Below are 19175 nucleotides of genomic sequence, written 5' to 3'. Positions count from 1 at the left end.
GACACTCATATCAACTTTCACAATATGTGGCTATTTGGGGGATGTTACCAGAACATTGCCTGGGCCTTTAATTGAAGAGTTTAATGCCTAAATGCTAACTTTCAGAAATGTTGGTAAATTTGTTTTTATTGTTTAAAGAAATTATGAAAGAGATTGGTGTGTTTTTTCACTGTCTAATCATGACATGGGGTTGTTCAATGACAAGATTGGTTAAAAAAGCATTAATGGGAAATTGACAATGTGTTTTATAATTACTGTTTGCATGGTCTTATGTGGGAATATTTGTTTCAGTGCTTTATGGTGTAATAACTTACATGAACAAGGCAAGTTGTTTGGAATGGGCACGTCCTGTAGCAACACTAGGGCTCCCTTTGGTAGAGACCCTGAGAAAGATTTCCTCATGGTTACGTTGCTAGTTAAACATAGAAAAAAATGTATTTTGGAAAAAAAGTTTGAGTTCCCAATATTATTACTTGTCATATTTCAATCTTGATAAATTACTGTTGGTTAACGTAATATGATAACTTATTAGTTGAATGGATGGGCAATAGAGATCATTTTGCTTTGTATATAACGATGCAGTCAAAGACACTGTAGCCAACGATGTTGTCCTTTGTTGTACACTGTTTTATCACTGTGGACAAAGTCTTAGCGTTTTGTAAAATGATGTGCAATATTGTTTTTATTTGGATAATCGCTTTTCATTACAACACATTAACAACTGACAAGTTGGCGTTCTGCTCATCAGAATGTCTAGAACCAGGTCTAAAGGACCGTAAAGTTATCGTGTTCATCTCGACTGTGGTTGTTGCGACAGAGAAACACTTTTTGTGATTAAAGGTTTGAGGACCGAATCAGTGTTTGATAGAAACAAATTTGCCCAGTTTAAGCACTGATTCATAGCGTCCTCCTGTGGTATAAGTGAGTACTGCAGACAGTTGGCGTATATCTGTGAGAAAGACAGAGCGGTATACATAGATCAGATTTCTCCTTCACTCTGCAGTTTTTCACTGCAAATTATATCCTACCTGTTAATTTTATTTCCTTCCTATTGAGAATCCCTGGAGATTTGTAAACCCCCCGGGTCACAAATCTCCGCTCACCCAGCCCTGTATTTATATATGTGATTTAAGTATAATTCTGAATATTGACTCAAAGAATATAAAACAAGCGCTTCCACTTCTGGTACTGGCTCTGCTTGGACGGCTTAAGGGTAACTCGGGAGCACCAAATAGCTATCTCATCTAGGGCAGATACACAAACCACTCCTAAATCCGACCGTTCGCCTGCACAATTGTAGCATGAGACGAGTCGGCTGGTGATCATTGTGAATGATTCTCCATCCTCGAATGGATATTAAGGGCTCCAAAATATATCTGCTCCTGTGTTAAAGAGGTTGTCCTTTCGAGGGGACACACGGGACACAAAAAAACGAAAAAAAAACACAAATTGGAGTGTAGTGCCTCACCATAACCGTGGTTTTAGTCAACAAGACTGAACTGTGATCCCGCCACAACCTCAGTCTGTCACCTACTTATCCCGAACCAAACGTGTTTATACACTTCAAATTGGTGATTATTGTGTACATGCTGTGCAAGCAGAGCCCCACTCCAGGTCTGTTGTGTAACTCAATGCATGCACATTATCCTGAACAAGGTGTAGTACTGAATATATTGAAGTGTTTGTGGTATACTGTGTTCTGTTCATATTGTTTTAGTTAGATCGACCCCTTTCTTTAGACTGAATGGATAACAATTGTTTGCATCTAAGATAAATGAATATATCAGTAACAGGATTCTATTTTTATTCACTTTGTTGAAGAGGTCCCTCCACATCTTATATCAATTGTTTCATATATATATAATATATATCTGCAGATAAACGGATTACCAAAGTATATTTCAGTTAACACTTGTGAAATTATGTACCACTGAATTAAATGTAAACTCAGATTAGATGACAAATCGCCTTGATTCCACACACAGAGGGCTCCCGAGGTGTTTCAGAAATTGGCAGCTACACCCCCCCACACAAAAAGAAATTCACCATTATTTCAAAAACAAAATATTTTCAGATTTAGTCAACCAAAAATGTGAAGGGTAAACATTACAAAACACAAACACTTAAAGACAATGATCATGTATTTGTCCAAATTCTACAAACCTCCAATGAGCCATGACCAGCATTCCTCGTGGTCTGGCTTTCTGACCCATAAGCTTCTGCTATGGTGTCAATCTTAGTATGAATGTCCCTTTGAAGCCAATTACAAAACAATTCCACCAATTCAGATCAACATAAAGCATTAAAATACTTTTTTGGTTTGACATCAATTCCTGTTGTGCAAGAAATGTTGTATAAATGTTTGGAAAAGGAATGGATGTAGATAAAGAATATATCCACATACAATTTAAATCAAAGTGAACCCGTTTTTCCCTCAAAACCTTAGACCTCTTCCTTGGTACTGTACAAGTATTCTGGTGGAGCAGTAGTGTTCCTGTATTTTCAGTTCTGTGGGTGTGTGCACTTGTAAACAGGGGGGTCTTGGGTAAGGGGAGTTCTGTGCATAAACCCAAAAGTTAGTGTCAGTGTTAATTTTGTGTCAGTGTTAAATAAAAACTATTCTCTATTGTGTTTCATGGTATATTAAAGAAAAAAGTTACATCTCTATAGCTTCTGGCGATACCTGTTCCATTTTATAGATTTGTCAGCACAAAATGCAATAAACCAATATCATTTTATTACAGCCTTGTTTGCGAGTCATTGGAATAATGATCTTTGTCCGGGTTTCAATAGGATCTCGGGTTTTAAAAGGGAACGTTCCCGCATTCAGAGATTCCATTCGAGCTGCATGTCACCTCACTCGAAAATTGCCTTTAAAAAGCGGTATAAAGCATACAACACCCGACCTGATTGAATCCCGGCCTTGATGTTTGAAACTACTCAAGGGGTACGCAATAACCACACAATGTCACATTCAAAAATTGTTTATTTCAGGAGCACTGCTAGTACAATCACACAGGAAGTTGTATAAAAGTTTTGCTGTGTAGAACTGGCCCACACCGACCCCAGATCTAGCCATCAAACATTGTGGTTGAGCAGAGAACAACAAGTTCAGCACAATCCTGAATATCTTCGGACATGCAATTAACTTTTTACAACAAATCACACTAACCAGAAAATGGAGAGACTGGTTACAACCGAAAATGTCTGACTTTCAAATAGTCTTACCAAATAACCGAGGTCTGTCATTACAATACCTAGGGTAAAAAAAGGGTCCTCTAAAAGCATTTACAAATGCAAAAAAAAACAAAAAAACAGAAAATATCAGTCTACATCTACACATTTCAACTGTGGTAAATTAATTTAACAAAAGCTGCTTTGCAGACTCGAGGGTTGGGTGTGGTCACATTATGAGGGGAATCATCAGTAATGGCGAGGGTACATTGCCATGGGCGGAGGCTGGCCCATGCCTTGGCCCATGCCCTGGCCCATGCCCTGGCCCATGCCCTGGCCCATGCCCTGGCCCATGCCATGACTTGGTCTGGGGGATGCCGAATTCCCAGCATTTACCAAGTGGTTGAGAGAGGGTCCGCTTTGAATGAGCGTGTCCAGGGCTTTCTGGACGCTAGGGTTGTCGAAGTTGATGCCCGCTCCCCCTGAGACAGGTGGTCTCTGCCCCCCCTGAGGGGCAGCCATACGGCCTGTGGGCGACCCGTAGCCTTGGTGGATACCGAGGGGTACCGGGCCCGGGCGCATGGGGGGCCGGGCACCCATCATGTTGGGGACTTGGGAAGGTGTGGTGGCCATTTTGGGGACAGGAGAGGCTGAGGACATGGGGAGGCCTGTGGACTGGATGCCCATGGTGGAGCCGTAGGACTGGGGGACCATGGCGGGGCTGGCAGCGGAGGCCGATGCCCCGGCGCCACTGTTGAACAGGCTGAGGATCTTAGCCTGCAGCTCCTGCTGGTTGTTGGATGTGGCGTTGGGGGCCGGCGGCATGCTCATGTGGGTGGAGTGGGCACTGTGTGGGGGTGGTGCGTGACCGGGATGGACTGCAGGGGGCATCGTCTGGGCCTGGAGAGTAGGCTCGTGGGTGGCTGCGGTCGCCGGGGGATGCGCTGCTGCAGAGGAAGAAAACAGTCAGTGTTCTTCTGTTAACTACAGTAAATGGTGCAAAACCCAGCGTTGGTTTAGAGGACCTCTTTCAAGCCCAACTTGAGGGCAAAGTTGAGAAAGCCTTCCTTACCTGCAAGTGGGTCGGCTCTTACGATGCGTTCCCTCTTGACCCTCAAATACTCTATAAGACTATCCAGCTCCTCTGGAGTCAGGAACCTAGGACGTCGAAGACAGAAGACACACTTCATGTCAGACACATGAACAGCTACAAAGCCCACTGTGACACACAATCCCAACTGCACCATTCCGAGCACCTCTCCTCATACAGGTTTGGGTGGGAATTTACAAAGAGCATTGTCATGTGTAACATCAGCACAATGATAAGCAATGAGACAGTCTACAAGAGAGAGATGAAGGGAGACCAGTGGGAGAACAAGACGGATTAAAGTGAAATGGAAAGAGAACGGGCTGTACCGTATTGAAATAAGGAGTGTGTGCGTGCAAGCAGAATGACTGACCTGCCCTCAGACAGCAGAGTGATGGCAGGGAGCAGGGTGACCGGGTGGCCCTCCCTCTCATGCTCCCTCATCAGCACGTCGTCAGCCATCTTGGCAGCCTTCTGAGCGATCTCCTCACGCTCCTTCTCACGATGTTCCACCTTGAAGGAGTCATAGTTGTGGCCCACCAGGACCATGGCATCCTCCATGGGCATGTTGCGATGCTCTAGGAGTGTACATTTTTTTTTTGAAGGCAAAGAAAATAAATGAGTAATTTAAAATGTAGGACACAGGCATAAGCCATAGCAGGGCTGTGACTACTACGAAGTGTAAAGTAATTGTTAGGTCAGCCGTCGCTCATCGAGTTTGCATGGACTTCTTGTTAATACTGTCAAAGAATTTTGGGCTCTTGGTTATTAAATACTTCATTGGCGCAATTGGGGTACTGAAATCGTCCACATTTCTTTCACGTTACTTCTGGGCACGTTTTTAAGAGTACGAGTCATTCATCGCTAGCTATTTTACCTTCCTGTGAAGTGACTGTAATAACAGCCCATGGTAACAAACATGAGTCTGATCAGCAAGTGGTTGTCTGCATTCAACTTTTTGAGCATTTTGACAGGCTTCCTCCCTTTGCTCAATTGCCCTTCACGGCAAAAGTTTATTGGACATCACAGTAACTGTATGGGATTTGACAAAAGGTCAATTGATTTAGATGATAAAAGCAGCTTGTAACATCTTTGTGATTACAGGCAATTTCACAAGGTATGTGTGTGTGTATATATACACACACACACACACACACACACACACACACACACACACACACACAGATAGGACAAAAGACCAAAAGTACCATACTGTTGCCCCTGTTCTTTCGAAAGAACACTTACCTACGACACATTAGAAAAACAACCCTGGGTTTCGGCTTTAACTTAATTACTGCCCCAACACTAGGAAATCAGGTAGGTACACATTAGGTACATAAGTTTGAATAAGTGTCAAGAAGAATACATCTTAATCAAGTACATTTTACACCCCTTCAAAAGCTCAAGTTGACCACTAAACAAAAAATGTCCACCTGTCATTCCACCCCAAAAGCAGGATTAAGACGCTGCACTGATTCCAGTCAGTCCCGGCAGCAGAAACCAGAAGTCCTACCTTGGGGTGTGCCGAAGAGGATGTTGACTGTGCAGGAGCGGTGCACCTGGTGCTGCTGAGTGATGATTATGGCGAAAGGGGTGCGCGCCCGGCCCACGTCCTCCAGCGCCTGGGTCAGGGACACCTCCGTGTTGAGGAAGATGAGGTCCACCACCATACCCAGGTCACGCACCTTCCGCCCCACTGTCTCCGCATACTCCCTACTACAAGGACAAAGTGGATGCTACAGGAAACACGCCACATGCTTATCCACTCATGTTTACAATAAGAAGGCTACAATCAATTTGCGAAGAAGATTACTATGGAAGGTCTTGTGTGACAATTAGGCTGTATGCCAAGGGTACATAACTCATTTGTCAAAAGGGCTGGTGTCAGCCCTTTTTAAGAAAGACAACCACATTAAAATTGGCCCGTGGACTGCATCTGGCCCGGCCTGCTGCTTGCATAATCTCTAATCAAATACAGACTCAAAATCACACTTAATCCGAGTGGTAATATGGAGGATTTAATCATGGACTTACTTTTGTGCCTTGTTGACAACAATGACCGAGCAGTCAACTGGACGCTCCCGGTCATACTGTCTCTGGACCTCCTCATAGTACTGACGGTAGAGCTCGTTACGCCGCCGCTCCTCTACCCGCACACGGTCATCTGAAAAAGACCCGTCTTTACATTCTTTTACCACTGACAGTTCAATTTGTTTACAAGTTAAAGGGATAGTTCAATCAGAAAGTATCTATTAGTATTTATTTCATTTCAAAGCAGTTTTCTACTTACCCAGTCAGGTGAAACTCATGGATACCACTTATGGAGCGAGATGATGAAATCAGCTAGCTGATCCCATTGACTTCCAGTGATTGTTAGCAACCACTCCAGAAACTACATTGAACTTACTTCAAACTGCATGCAGACATAAAAGTGGCATGTGCCAGTTCATCTGACTCTGGGTAAGTAGAAAACAGGCTTAAATTGCCCAAATTGCAAACTATCCCATTAATGCCATAAAAGTGTGCCAGTCAGCAGTCAAGATGGAACACTTAGTACCGAGCAAAAACTGATTCCGTTTGTACGCGTTTAAGAGTATTGCATTACTACCTTTACCTTCAGGTTCTCGTCGGCCGTTCCATGGATCCCTGTACGGGTCCTCCTTCTTGCGGTGGTGCTCATCTGCGCCACCACGGTAATATCGATCATAACCCTCCTCTCTGTAATACACAAGTGACCAATCGTTGGTTAAAAGTTGCTTGGAATAGGGCAGAGAATGTTCCTTCAGGGTGGCCCTTTGCCAGACCGGTCACCTGAATGTGGGGTCTCTAGGGTCTCCGCGAGGTTCACCGCGAGGGTCTCCACGAGGTTCACCCCTGAGATCCTTTTCCCTGCCCTCGGATGTGCGGTAGCGGTCAAAGTTGGGGTCTCGCGGTTCGTGATGGTCACGAGGGTGCCGAGGCTCACGGCCAGGCTCTCGTGAGTGCTCTCGGCTACCCCGGTGCGCACGAGAGTCGCGCCCGTGCATAGGCGAGCGAGAGCGAGGACGGGGCTCCCTGCCTTCTCCATAACCTCCATATGGATCCCTGGAAGAACAAACAAAGCCTTAGTGAAACATGTTGGATTGGGTTACTTTAACATAAGTTTGGTTTTAATGTTAACATCAGAATCAAATTTGTTAATTATTTAGAATGCACACAATAAAGCAGTGAAGGTGCTCCTCAAGGACTCCACGAATTAACGCATAATTTCCCCTTGACATTGGAGCAAGTGTGATTCCACGACGGGGGAAAAAATGTGAACCCCCCCCCACCTAACATTTATCACAATGACCCGATGGCCAGTGATGTTCAAATGCTAACAATTCCAAGTCACAGCAGAAACGTCTTTCCACTGAAATTGTCCTTCCCATTAACATAAGTCTTCGTGAAAACTTCCAGGGAGTTCAAAATAATATTTAACGCAATGAAAACCATAAATATCTTTTTTTAAATACCTGACATCGGGTTTGGTCGAAATTGAGAAGTGATATATCACATGAAAACGTACACATGCTCCATATTAAAATGTGTTTTCGATTAAAGGTCCTGTTTTCGGAAGTAAAAAAATAAAATTTATAGAAATGCATTAATACTCGAGTATCAAGCAATCTCAAGAGTTCCTACCAAGCAAATCGGCAATGAAATCATCGTACGCAAAACACAACAGGAAACACTTGAGACAAAATAATTACCACACATTAAAATATTCTTTATTGTCTATACAGATTTTTGTTAGCTGACAACTGGCACCTACTTTCAAATGTTTTTGAAAACGGGCTAACTAGATTGAAATACTTGTACTAAAAACAGAATATTACTTATCACAGAAATATTTTGATATTGTCAATGTCGATATTGCGCATCAAAGTCAACCATTTTCCAATTATGCACATTGATTAACTATGCAGAAGCAGACATGACATCTAAATCAGTCTCCACAGGCGTTGCCAGAATCGTCCCACAGCGAAATTACATGGTGGTTGGCGGCGGTAATAGTCTAGAAAGACATCTGTTGGCCATTTTTAAGCAGTTTTAAAACGCCAAAATCTTTGTGCTCAAAACATAATTCAGGTTGTCAAAGTATTGAGACCGATTGTTTCCCATCGCAAACAATAATCGATATTTAAGTTTACTTTATTGCCATTCTGCTGCCAACGTAGCCGAGCACAAGGGTGAGGCATGGCATAGCATTTGTTCAACCGTCCGGTGAAGCAAGATGGCACCGCACGTTACCGGCATATTTTATGCTGAAGAGTTTTAAAAATATATATTAAATGAACGGGACGCCGTTTTTATTGTTTTGTCTAGTTAAATATGGCCTAATCAGAACAGGGAAATTGTGAAAACAGACATCTTTAGAAGACAAAGGACACAGAACTAAATTCAGAATGTTGTTTTATTTCATGATTTTCTTTGTGTGTGTGTGTGACGTGAAATATGTTACCGCTAACTGAACACAACGCTGAGAAACTTAACGAGCTGTTTTTGTCAATGTGCTTCGGGGCAAATGACATGAGAAACATATTTTACCAGAGCAGCTGAAACGTTGGTACTTCTTCATAACCCATTAGCGTTACTTTACCTTCTTGGAGGGCTCGGCCGGGATTGAGCTTTATTCTGTCGTTGTCGCTCCGCTGCCATATTTATAGCTGAAAATAAACCAATCAAAAACGTTCAACATGACATTTACAGATATTAACTCAATGAAGCGAAAGGTTTTAAGTGCCATGAAATGTAACCCCGCCGCTCACTTTCCCGATCCATAAATTGAGTTCCAGATTTCCAAGCATGAAAATCCAAATTGATTGTTAAAAAAATAAAAATAGATCTAATTGGACGAGAGGGCGAAAATGTTCCAGGTTCCAAGTTGTCTTTACATGGCTTCCCTTGTTATAATGCATGAAAGGTTTGATGGGTGTTTTTTGAAGAGAGGATGCTTTCCATTTTAGTTGAGAATGAGAGAATCATCTGGGATGCTTCGACTCAGCTACTAAAATAAAATCAAGTTGAGATGAAGCGGTCAAGTGAAAATCTAACTCATGTCAATGAGAACATTAACACTACACTGATGACACAAAGCCAAACAAGTTCATCTTCCACTTGTGTGTGCGTTCTGAAGTCTGTTCAAATTCGCAATATTTCTTCCAACTGTTCAAAGACAATTAAGTGTATTCTTCGGGAGTCAAAAGACATTGTAACAATTTCAAGTTTTAAATCATTTATTTTGTTTAAATGTCATTGCAAATGCGGAGCTAAAAATGTAATGTATACAACAAAACTGTTCTTGGCTAAAGCGCAAAGGATGGAGCAGACTAATTTTATTTTTTTAAATTACATTGTATATTGCCCCACTTGCTAAACATTCATAGTTATTCACAAAACTACAGTTTTATAACTTAAGTAAAGCTGCTAAATTGTAGTCTGGGGATTCTGCTGGGAATACATTGAGCAATTTAAAATTCTAATATCTAAATAAGCCATTGAATGTTATTACAGCGATTAAATCTTGACCTAACACTTTCAGAAGAGGATACATACTGTGTGGTGGAAGACCCCACACTGCACAATAGGCCTACAGTTTAACTACGTTTCATCTCTTATGGAGAGACTACGTAAACATCAATGCTACCGTAGATCTATCATGATACAACGGGATGCATGACATATCAAACAGGCATTAGTTCTGGTGCCTTGGTCAAATCATGATTTTGTAGGTGTTAGCATCTTTAAAATTACATCAGGGAATGGGGCATTTGGCCCATAGACTTGCGAAGAGGGTGGAGCTCATCGTTACAGTTACAATCTCTTCGCTGAAACACATATGGACCCAGAATATACAAATCAAGCATCTGACCAATTTCGCAAAGACTTTAGCTATGGGTTAACTGAGATTACTGTAATATTAAACTGATATATGCTATGCGATTTCAAAGAAATGGGTAAACCCCATATTATAGCAAATATTGACAGTGCTGGACAAACAGAAAAGCATTAAATTGGAGAACTTGGTAGGCTGTTGTCTCCTACTGTGCGAGTCTTCGTAGCTGACCAGGTCATCCGCTCATCATGCATTTCTATGGGCTAGTGCAGTATTTTGGGGGGAATTTGAACACATTACATGTCACACTGCACGAGCAATGACAGGAAAAACATCCAAGGGTCCTAGTGTTGTTGGGAGCACGTAGGAGCAGTTAAGACATTGTCCTCGCCGCCGACCTTAAGATTTCACTCTGATCTTATCAAATGATCTGGGATGAGTTAATCATTCTAATATCGTACAGCGTATTCTCGGCATTACAGTGACAGGAACACAATGACAAAATTGCTCCCCTTCAGTCACCTGTTACCTGGACAGTCACATCTAATACAGTGAACTCTTACCTATTTTATAACCTTTATAAGGGCGACCATTTTGTCCCGCCTTTGCAGCCTCTGCATCCTCAACACGTTCAAACTGCACAAATCCGTACCCTTGGAACATGGACAAGGCTGGAAAAAGGAACATTTTTGTTGTTTTGATTTCATATAAAAAGGAAACAAGGGCCAGGTTTAAAACTATGATTTCCTCTCTAAGGGTAGTTTAAGTGATATTATAAAAAAGTTATGCAATGAAATATAAAAATGTACAATGTTCAGAATTTGGTTCAAAGTTACAAAACTTTATCCCAAAATGTTGAATTGATCACAGCTTAATCTTGGGCAAGTTTAATATTAGGCTACTGCATTGTAACCAAAAACAATACATGTAAATTAGGCTAGATAAGAGTTACATATATTTTTTTTTTTAAATGATGACTCCTTAAATTCAATAAGACGAATGATGCTCAAAAATTGAGGATGAAATGTGTATTCCTTCCTAGTAGGTAGCCTAAGTACTAACCATGAATCTTCCCGTAGGGACTGAACAGTTCCTCCATGTCCTTCCTGTCCATCAGTGATGTCGGTAAATTCCCCACAAAAATCCTCCTCTCCATATCGCGGGGATTTTGGCTGTTGGTGCATGAGCGAACAGGGCCAGACGGCGATCCACTGCGGCTTCTTCTGTGAGACATGGCGCTACTCGGCTAGATCCCAACCTTAGCGATTCTTTTCTTTGGTGGAAATTTTTTGGGGTACTGTTCAATTTCCTTTTTTTTTTGCGCGTGTGTTCAAAAGTTGTTTCCAAGGTCCTAAAAATGTCAGCGTGGTAAAGAAAAAGAGAAGAGAAATCCCATGGATGAAATGATTCAGCACAGCAGAGCCCCAAATAGTTACGCCTAGGTTGCACTCTAAGGAAGAGAAAACAAATTCCTACGAAATTCAACAAAATTAGGACATGACAGTCATTCAATGCCCTCTTTGTTGCGTTTGGTTATTGTGATCACAACTGTTACTTTGAGAAGCTCTGATGATATAAACTGTTGAATAAATGAAGGGTGAATCATATATTTTAGGTTAGTCTTTGAATGCAAAGAAGTTGCCAGTCTTTCAGAATGATTATTCGGATAATTAAGTGTAGGTTCTCTATATCCGCTGAAAGACATTCATCCATTTGAAATACAATGACAACAGGCTGTAAATCAAAACAGCCAATTCCTTTACAGAGATGTTTAGGCAGACAAGGCCGTCTGTAGTCCGTTTTTTTGTTCTTCGGTATGAAATGTCACCGTCTACAAATGTTTTATTAAGATTCACAACAGGCAATATGTTATAGCTAGGCCATAGCATCTACAATAACAAAATTCCCTACAGGGATTTAAACGCGTAGGCCTAGACTGGAGGGAGTTTCCACCAGATTGGGGGTTTGACACAGGTAGGAAAGGTTACTGTAAAGTGTTTTCTGACGTTGTTAAAAGGGCTAAAAATGAGGGCTTGTACACCTTTTGTATGCAATGTGTGTGTTGGCAAGTCATGATTGGGCTGTTCCTAGCATGTTTCAGTCCTAGCAACCCTAGGTCACACCTGTACTCTTATTCTTCCAGAACAACTGGTTTATATTTCAGCCAAATAATTCCCTGTATTGCTTTCATGTAGGCCATCTCATTTACATCTACTTGTCCTTCTTTACTGCTACTGTTTATTACACTTTGCCAATATACTTACAGGTCAGAGTGAAAGTACACACATACGCCGTGTAACGGCAGACAGTGAATATACCTTCCTCTAGGCGTAGCCATCTGGCTTAATGCATATGCCTTCTAGCTAGATAAATAACGTTTGTTAGCAGGCAAATTAACTTCTAAACTTCAACCATCCTTAGTGTCATATGACATCATTGCTTGCTAGCTAGCTAACAAAATGGTAAAACATTTACATTGGCAAATTGCTGCTGGCAAAAAACGCTGGTGCAATTACACACTTGGCGTTGCAAAAACACATAACATTTAAAACTTACTCTCTTACTTGGTCCTTATAAAGGGGGGTTAGACAAAATAGGTAAAGGATTGTATTATTCAACAGACTCAAATGTGGCCCACTTCCACTCTGCTTACCTCATGTCAAAATAAAAGGAATAACTTGGGGGACCAAGTTTAAATGTAATTGTATTTAACCTCTGGCATCCCGTGGACTGCTCATTTTTTTTGCAGCCCAACCTTAGTGTGTAAATACACCAGCATTTCTAAAAGCAGCTATTGGACCTTGCCAGCTTGTAGTCCTTAAAACCCTAAATTAGTTACCTCTGGTTCATTCAGGCATTCCTATGGGCGAAGTGAATGTTGTTTTGGCATAAACGCCAAAAATAAGATCAGAGGTTAAAACAGGCTTAGGAGATCTACATTTTGTTCTATGAGAATCATTGTTACCATGACGTTTATTACATATATGCATCAAAATAGGGCCAGGCATTTTTTACCACCTACACCGGTATTGTTGAACAGAACGGTTTGCGTTTTTTACTTTACCTTCTATAGCGGTATTTCAATGTTTGGTTTGTTAAATGTGATAAGCCACTCCTTTTATAGTTTACGCTACTCGAGTCAATTCTCTTCCTCGCTCACCAAGTCTCGCCCCATCACTCAAGGAGCACAGTTGTTGCTCGACAACAAGATCATTTGCCGACGTTCACTCTTCAGTCTGCATGGTCAATGAAGCATCAATATGTTGATGACAATGATGCTACATTCCACTTTGCTTCTTAATATAAATCCACAAACTTTCTATAATTACACAAACGAATAGTGTATCTCACTGTCTGCAAACTGCTAGTTTATTGTTTCTTAGCAAGTTGTGGCTAAAAATAAATTGTGTTTGCCGCTAATGCTAACATAGCTAGCTAAGACAGCCCGATACCAGTGATTGTGTAATCCTAAATCAGCATGTTTGTGAAACAGTACCTTCTAAATCAGGCAAAGCATGAATGTTAGCTACACGAAGTAAGAGAAAACATTTAATGTAGCCAAAGATTATAGGGTCCCACTCCCATGGGAAATACTGACCAACACTTTTGTTCCTACCCTGTCACAATAATCAGCAATAACGACTCCAGAGATCCTTTTAGTATTCTGTTCCTAATTCTATCATCAAAACCACCCTGGCTTTCTAATTCGTTGTCATGTAAAACATTGCATTCAAAGTGCCCACCAGTATATGTAAAATTAGAATAATCATTCTATTTCCATGAATCCAACAGTACACCCAAGTGTTTTGATCTAAACCGCAAGCCAAAAAGCAATAGACTTTTTTGCCAATATCATGTAGCCCTATATGGCAGTGTGGAAATTATAAACATTTGGTTGAAGTTTGATTGAACAGTACAAATCAGAATGGAGAAGGACACCATGAAATTACTTCGAATGTAAAGTATGTGTTGCTACCAATGATTTATATAAACCCTGGATTGCTGATCCATAATGGCACTCTTTAGAAAAGCAGCCACCCGTAGGAATTAATGGAATTGTACAGTATTTTATTTAACATGTGTAAAGGACAAAAGTATGTTGTTTTAGTGGGGACAGTTACATTAGTACCATCAAAAAAATATTTACTTGAAGGAAATGTTTCGGTCACATATTTAAAAGTATGCATTAAAGCTGTCCAATAGAATAAACGTGGCAAAAAAAAATGGGACATTAGAATATACATTTCTAAAGCTTACAAAATATTTTTTTGCAACGGTGGTAGAGCGCCAAGATGGATGCGTGGTGGCTTCCTAACAACTCCCCGTCAGCCATCTACTGTGTGTGTGTGTGTGTGTGTGTGTGTGTGTGTGTGTGTGTGTGTGTGTGTGTGTGTGTGTGTGTGTGTAAAAATAAATCATCGGTTGCCACCCTACGGTCATGCACAACTCAAAGCAAATTATAAAACTGATTCAAAAACAGAAAATACGGAAAACATCGTGATATATTTGGGCCGCTCAGCACTTCAAAATTCACAACGTTAAATTATAACGATTATATCATCGAATAAAACATAAGACATATTTTATTAAGCCCGTGTTTATCCAAAAACCATCCAAAACCCACTTAGCTTTCGACGAACGAGCCATGGCGGAGTTAGCGCTTACAAAAAGACGCCATTACTATTGCTCTCTGTTGGCGGGAGGCTACAGCAAGCTCGTCGTCATGCCCGGTCTAATGCTGGATAACCACAGGTAACTTTATAAAACGTTAGCGATCCAACGTTGCTGCATTTAATAACGAGACTTAATAAAATCACTGAAACCAAAACAAGTTTCGCTAACTCATTAGCTAAAGTAGTAATGTTAACTAACTAGTTCCGCGTTAACTACCCTAGCTCGACAGACTTAACGTTAGCGTAGGTAGCGTTTACTTTACAGCGCTTGAATGAATGACGGCGGGCGTAGGCCTAGCTAGCTACTTATCATGGCCCACTACTATCCAAGACGATGCTAACGCGGGACTAGCGCTGGTTCTGCGACGGGACGCCATGTTGGCTAGCTTGGTCAGCTTAGGGCCGTGAGATAACGGTAGCTGGCTGTAGCTAGTCACTAACGAACACGGTGTAGTTTATTATAATCAGCATTGTACTCCTACCTTCAACATTAAGGTTTCCAACAACAACAAAAAATCTGCAGTGCTTTTTGATGTCCTGCAGTAAGTTCTTCTGACCACCCGTAACAGCTTCCCCTTCGTCGCCACACAATAATGGCCGTCTGGCTTCTTCTTGTGTGGTTTTTAAAGCAATGATCTCGGGCCTCGGGGTTGTGTTATGTCAACACTGCCATCTGCTGTATAGGAGGGCTTGCAAGGTCAATTTATGTTTTAATGCGTTATAATACAATAAACACCGACCTGAATTATTCAGTGCTACAATGTTAAACGTGAAAACTCCATTGTTTTATAAGCCGAGGTTGAACTGATGGACAGTGGACCAGCAGCAGTCAGTATGTAACCTGACACCACTGGAGGTGTTGATGGTACTTGTGTAGAACAATAGAGAAAACAAGCTTCCTTGTCTTCTCCTGAATCACCCCAGGGTGCCGGTGAAGGGCTGGCAGGCCTCCAAATAGATTAAACATTTGTTCTGGTGAGGGGACTGGGTAAGCCATCTTCACATGAAAATTAATAGCCATGGCCTATGTCTGCAGGACAGAATTTATTTCACCACTTGGGGCAATGATATATATTTTTACATTTTTTAAATTGTATTTATTTATTTATTTATTTAACTTTTATTTAACCAGGTAAGCTAGTTGAGAACAAGTTCTCATTTGCAACTGCGACCTGGCCAAGCTAAAGCATAGCAGTTCGACACATACAACAACACAGAGTTACACATGGGATGAACAAAACATACAGTCAATAATACAGTAGAATTTTTTTTTTTTAAAGTCTATATACAGTGAGTGCAAATTGGGTCAAATAAGGGAGTTATAAGGCAATAAATAGGCCATGGTGGCGAAGTAATTACAATATGGCAATTTTAAACACTGGAATGGTAGATGTGCAAAAGATGGATGTGCAAGTAGAGATACTGTGGTGCAAAAGGAGCTAAATATATAAATACAGTATGGGGATGAGGTAGATAGATGGGCTGAATACAGATGGGCTATGAACAGGTGCAGTGATCTGTGAGCTGCTCTGACAGCTGGTTCTTAAAGCTAGTGAGGGATGGGAATCTCCAGCTTCAGTGATTTTTGCAGTTTGTTCCAGTCAGTGCAGAGAACTGGAAGGAAAGGCGACCAAAGGACAAATTGGCTTTGGGGGTGACCAGTGAGATTTTAGGGCGGGGCTTTACCTAGCAGAGACATGTAGATAACCTGTAGCCAGTGGGTTTGGTGACGAGTATGAAGCGAGTGCCAGCCAACGAGAGTGTATAGGTTGCAGTGGTGAGTAGTGTATGAGGCTTTGGTGGCAAAACGGATGGCACTGTGATAGACTACATCCAGTTTGCTGAGTAGAGTGTTGGAGGCTATTTTATAGATGACATCGCCGAAGTCAAGGATCGGTAGGATGGTCAGTTTTACGAGGGTATGTTTGGCAGCATGAGTGAAGGAAGCTTCGTTGCGAAATAGGAAGCCGATTCTAGATTCAATTTTGGATTGGATATGCTTAATGTGAGTCTGGAAGGAGAGTTTACAGTCTAGCCAGACACCAGGTATTTGTAGAAATCCACATATTCTAAGTCAGAGCCGTCCAGAGTAGGGATGCTGGATGGGCGGGCAGGTGCGGGCAATGATCGGTTGAATAGCATGCATTTAGTTTTATTTGCGTTTGAGAGCAGTTGGAGGCCACGGAAGGAGAGTTGTATGGCATTGAAGCTCGTCTGGAGGTTAGTTAACACAGTGTCCACTGAAGGGCCAGAAGTATACAGAATGGTGTCGTCTGCGTAGAGGTGGATCAGAGAATCACCAGCAGCAAGAGCGACATCATTGATGTATACAGAGAAGAGAGTCGGCCCGAGAATTGAACCCTGTGGCACCCCCATAGAGACTGCCAGAGGTCCTTGGCCAGGTCGATGAATACAGCTGCACAGTAATGTCTCTTATCGATGGCGGTTATGATATCGTTAAGGACCTTGCGCGTGGCTGAGGTGCACCCATGACCAGTTCGGAAACCAGATTGCATAGCGGAGAAGGTACGACATGATTCAAAATGGTCAGTAATCTGTTTGTTAACTTGGCTTTCGAAGACCTTAGAAAGGCAGGGTAGGATAGATATAGGTCTGTAGCAGTTTGGGTCTAGAGTGTCTCCCCCTTTGAAGAGGGGGATGACTGCGGCAGCTTTCCAATCTTTGGGAATCTCAGACGATACGAAAGAGAGGTTGAACAGGCTAGTAATAGGGGTTGCAACAATTTCTGCAAATAATTTTAGAAAGAGAGGGTCCAGATTGTCTAGCCATGGCTGATTTGTAGGGGTCCAGATTTTGCAGCTCTTTCAGAACATCAGCTATCTGGATATGGGTGAAGGAGAAATGGTGGGGGCTTGGGTGGGTTGCTGTGGAGGGTGCCGGGCAGTTTACCGGGGTAGGGGTAGCCAGGTGGAAAGCATGGCCAACCGTAGAGAAATGCTTATTGAAATTGTCAATTATAGTGGATTTGTTGGTTGTAACAGTGTTTCCTCGCCTCAGAGCAGGCCATCCACCGTAGCCCTAAATTGTTATTATAGAGAGAAGCACATCATAGACCAGCACTATATGTTTTGTGTGAGGATGCAGGATGTTCATTTTAGAGAATTTGGCAGTACGTCCAACCGGCCTCACAAACCGCAGACCATGTGCCCAGGGCCTCCACACCTGGCTTTTAATTTGGACGGGAAAGTATAGAAAATTTGATCTGTTAAGGCAGTTAACCCACAAGCGGTTATTAACCCACTGTTCCTAGGCCATCATTGTAAATAATAATTTGTTTTTAACTGACTTGCTTAGTTAAATAAAGGTTCAATAAAATTAATCAAATTAATATCCACAGCTGTAATAGGAGTCATTATTTTAGAAAATCAAAGGGGGGGGATTTTGAAAAAATAAAAGTTGTACCTTTTACAAGCGAGGTTAAGGAACACACCACACGTATCTGTAGATCTGTAGCTCATATGGACGGTGAAATATTGAACACTTGTCCTATCACAGGAAATATTCATGTAAAATCAGTTAAATAAATAATTGCAATTCTAATGGGTCTAATTTGGAGAGGTGATAGGTAACATTTTTTTAAATTCAACTAGGCAAGTCAGTTGAGAACAAATTCTTATTTACAATGACAGCCTAGGAACAGTGGGTTAACTGCCTTGTTCAGGGGCAGAAAGACAGATTTTCAACTTTTCAGGTTGGGGATTTAATCTAGCAACCTTTACTGTTACTGTCCCAATGCTCTAACCACTAGGCTACCTGCCATGGTTTTAGATGTATATGACAGTTGGACTGGAAGCTATAGAAAATTAGCTCTGTATGTGAACTAATAACTACAACTGTAATAGGAAAAATGGGGAGGGGAAAAAGGAGGAATTTTGAAAAACGAAATCGCTTTGTTAAGAGGTCAGGGAACACACTGCACTTGTCTATAGATCTCTGGCACATGTGGATTGGAAGCCTTTCAAAATTATAATTATGACATTAACTATTCATTTTATAACCAGGGAACTTTAAATTAGGAATTCTTATTGGTGTATCATGGATCAGTGACTTTGCTACAAGTGATTTTTAGCTCGCTAGTCTCGCTAGGCTACAGTAGTTTGTGTAGGAGTGAGAAAGATCATAGGTCTATTTATGTTTGTTGAGCTCGTATTATTACATAAAATCCATTAAAAATAAACAAGTTACAATTTTAGAATGTCATTGTTGTGGTAAAAAAAAACATAAAGTAAGTTTAAGATCTGTAGATCATTTAATTTAGGGAAAATAATCTTTTTTTTCTGCTGTAAAAACACGTTTTTTTGTGTGATTTTTTACCTTTATTTAACAAGGCAAGTCAGTTAAGAACAAATGCTTATTTTCAATG

The 19175-nt window shown here is 41.3% G+C and overlaps 1 protein-coding gene across 5 annotated transcripts; it reads right to left on the bottom strand.

Annotated features, from left to right (window-relative positions):
* Window positions 1-2968: 2968 nt before the first annotated feature.
* ncoa5 (nuclear receptor coactivator 5) lies at window positions 2969-15436 on the bottom strand. Of its 5 annotated transcripts, none has more exons than XM_035797634.2 (11): window positions 15274-15436; window positions 11181-11469; window positions 10682-10789; window positions 8883-8949; window positions 7073-7345; window positions 6870-6979; window positions 6296-6425; window positions 5775-5977; window positions 4635-4839; window positions 4247-4332; window positions 2969-4121 (listed from the first exon to the last, which is right to left on the bottom strand). In XM_035797634.2, exons 2-11 carry the CDS (start codon window positions 11350-11352, stop codon window positions 3424-3426), a joined length of 2052 nt encoding a protein of 683 aa, XP_035653527.1. In that variant the 5' UTR covers window positions 11353-11469; window positions 15274-15436; the 3' UTR covers window positions 2969-3423. The 5 variants fall into 5 exon arrangements, with proteins under 5 accessions (XP_035653527.1, XP_035653528.1, XP_035653529.1 ...); XM_035797635.2 differs by having other exon boundaries at window positions 6876-6979; window positions 15274-15435; XM_035797636.1 differs by lacking the exons at window positions 10682-10789; window positions 11181-11469 and having other exon boundaries at window positions 15274-15424.
* Window positions 15437-19175: the final 3739 nt, after the last annotated feature.

The sequence above is a fragment of the Oncorhynchus keta genome, chromosome 21, assembly GCF_023373465.1.
Source record: "Oncorhynchus keta strain PuntledgeMale-10-30-2019 chromosome 21, Oket_V2, whole genome shotgun sequence".
NCBI lineage: Eukaryota > Metazoa > Chordata > Actinopteri > Salmoniformes > Salmonidae > Oncorhynchus > Oncorhynchus keta.
The sequence above is the reverse complement of the archived record's forward strand: the minus strand, read 5'-3'. Positions and strand labels throughout refer to the sequence as shown.

What these genes read in the sequence shown, in the direction of transcription:
- ncoa5 (XM_035797634.2), bottom strand. Translation starts at nt 11,352, where the DNA reads ATGTCTCACAGAAGAAGCCGCAGTGGATCGCCGTCTGGCCCTGTTCGC. An exon ending in CCTCTTCGGCACACCCCAAG is followed by an intron (nt 4,840 to 5,774) that starts GTAGGACTTCTG and finishes GTACACTCCTAG; the next exon opens with AGCATCGCAACATGCCCATG. An exon ending in ACTCTGCTGTCTGAGGGCAG is followed by an intron (nt 4,333 to 4,634) that starts GTCAGTCATTCT and finishes TCGACGTCCTAG; the next exon opens with GTTCCTGACTCCAGAGGAGC.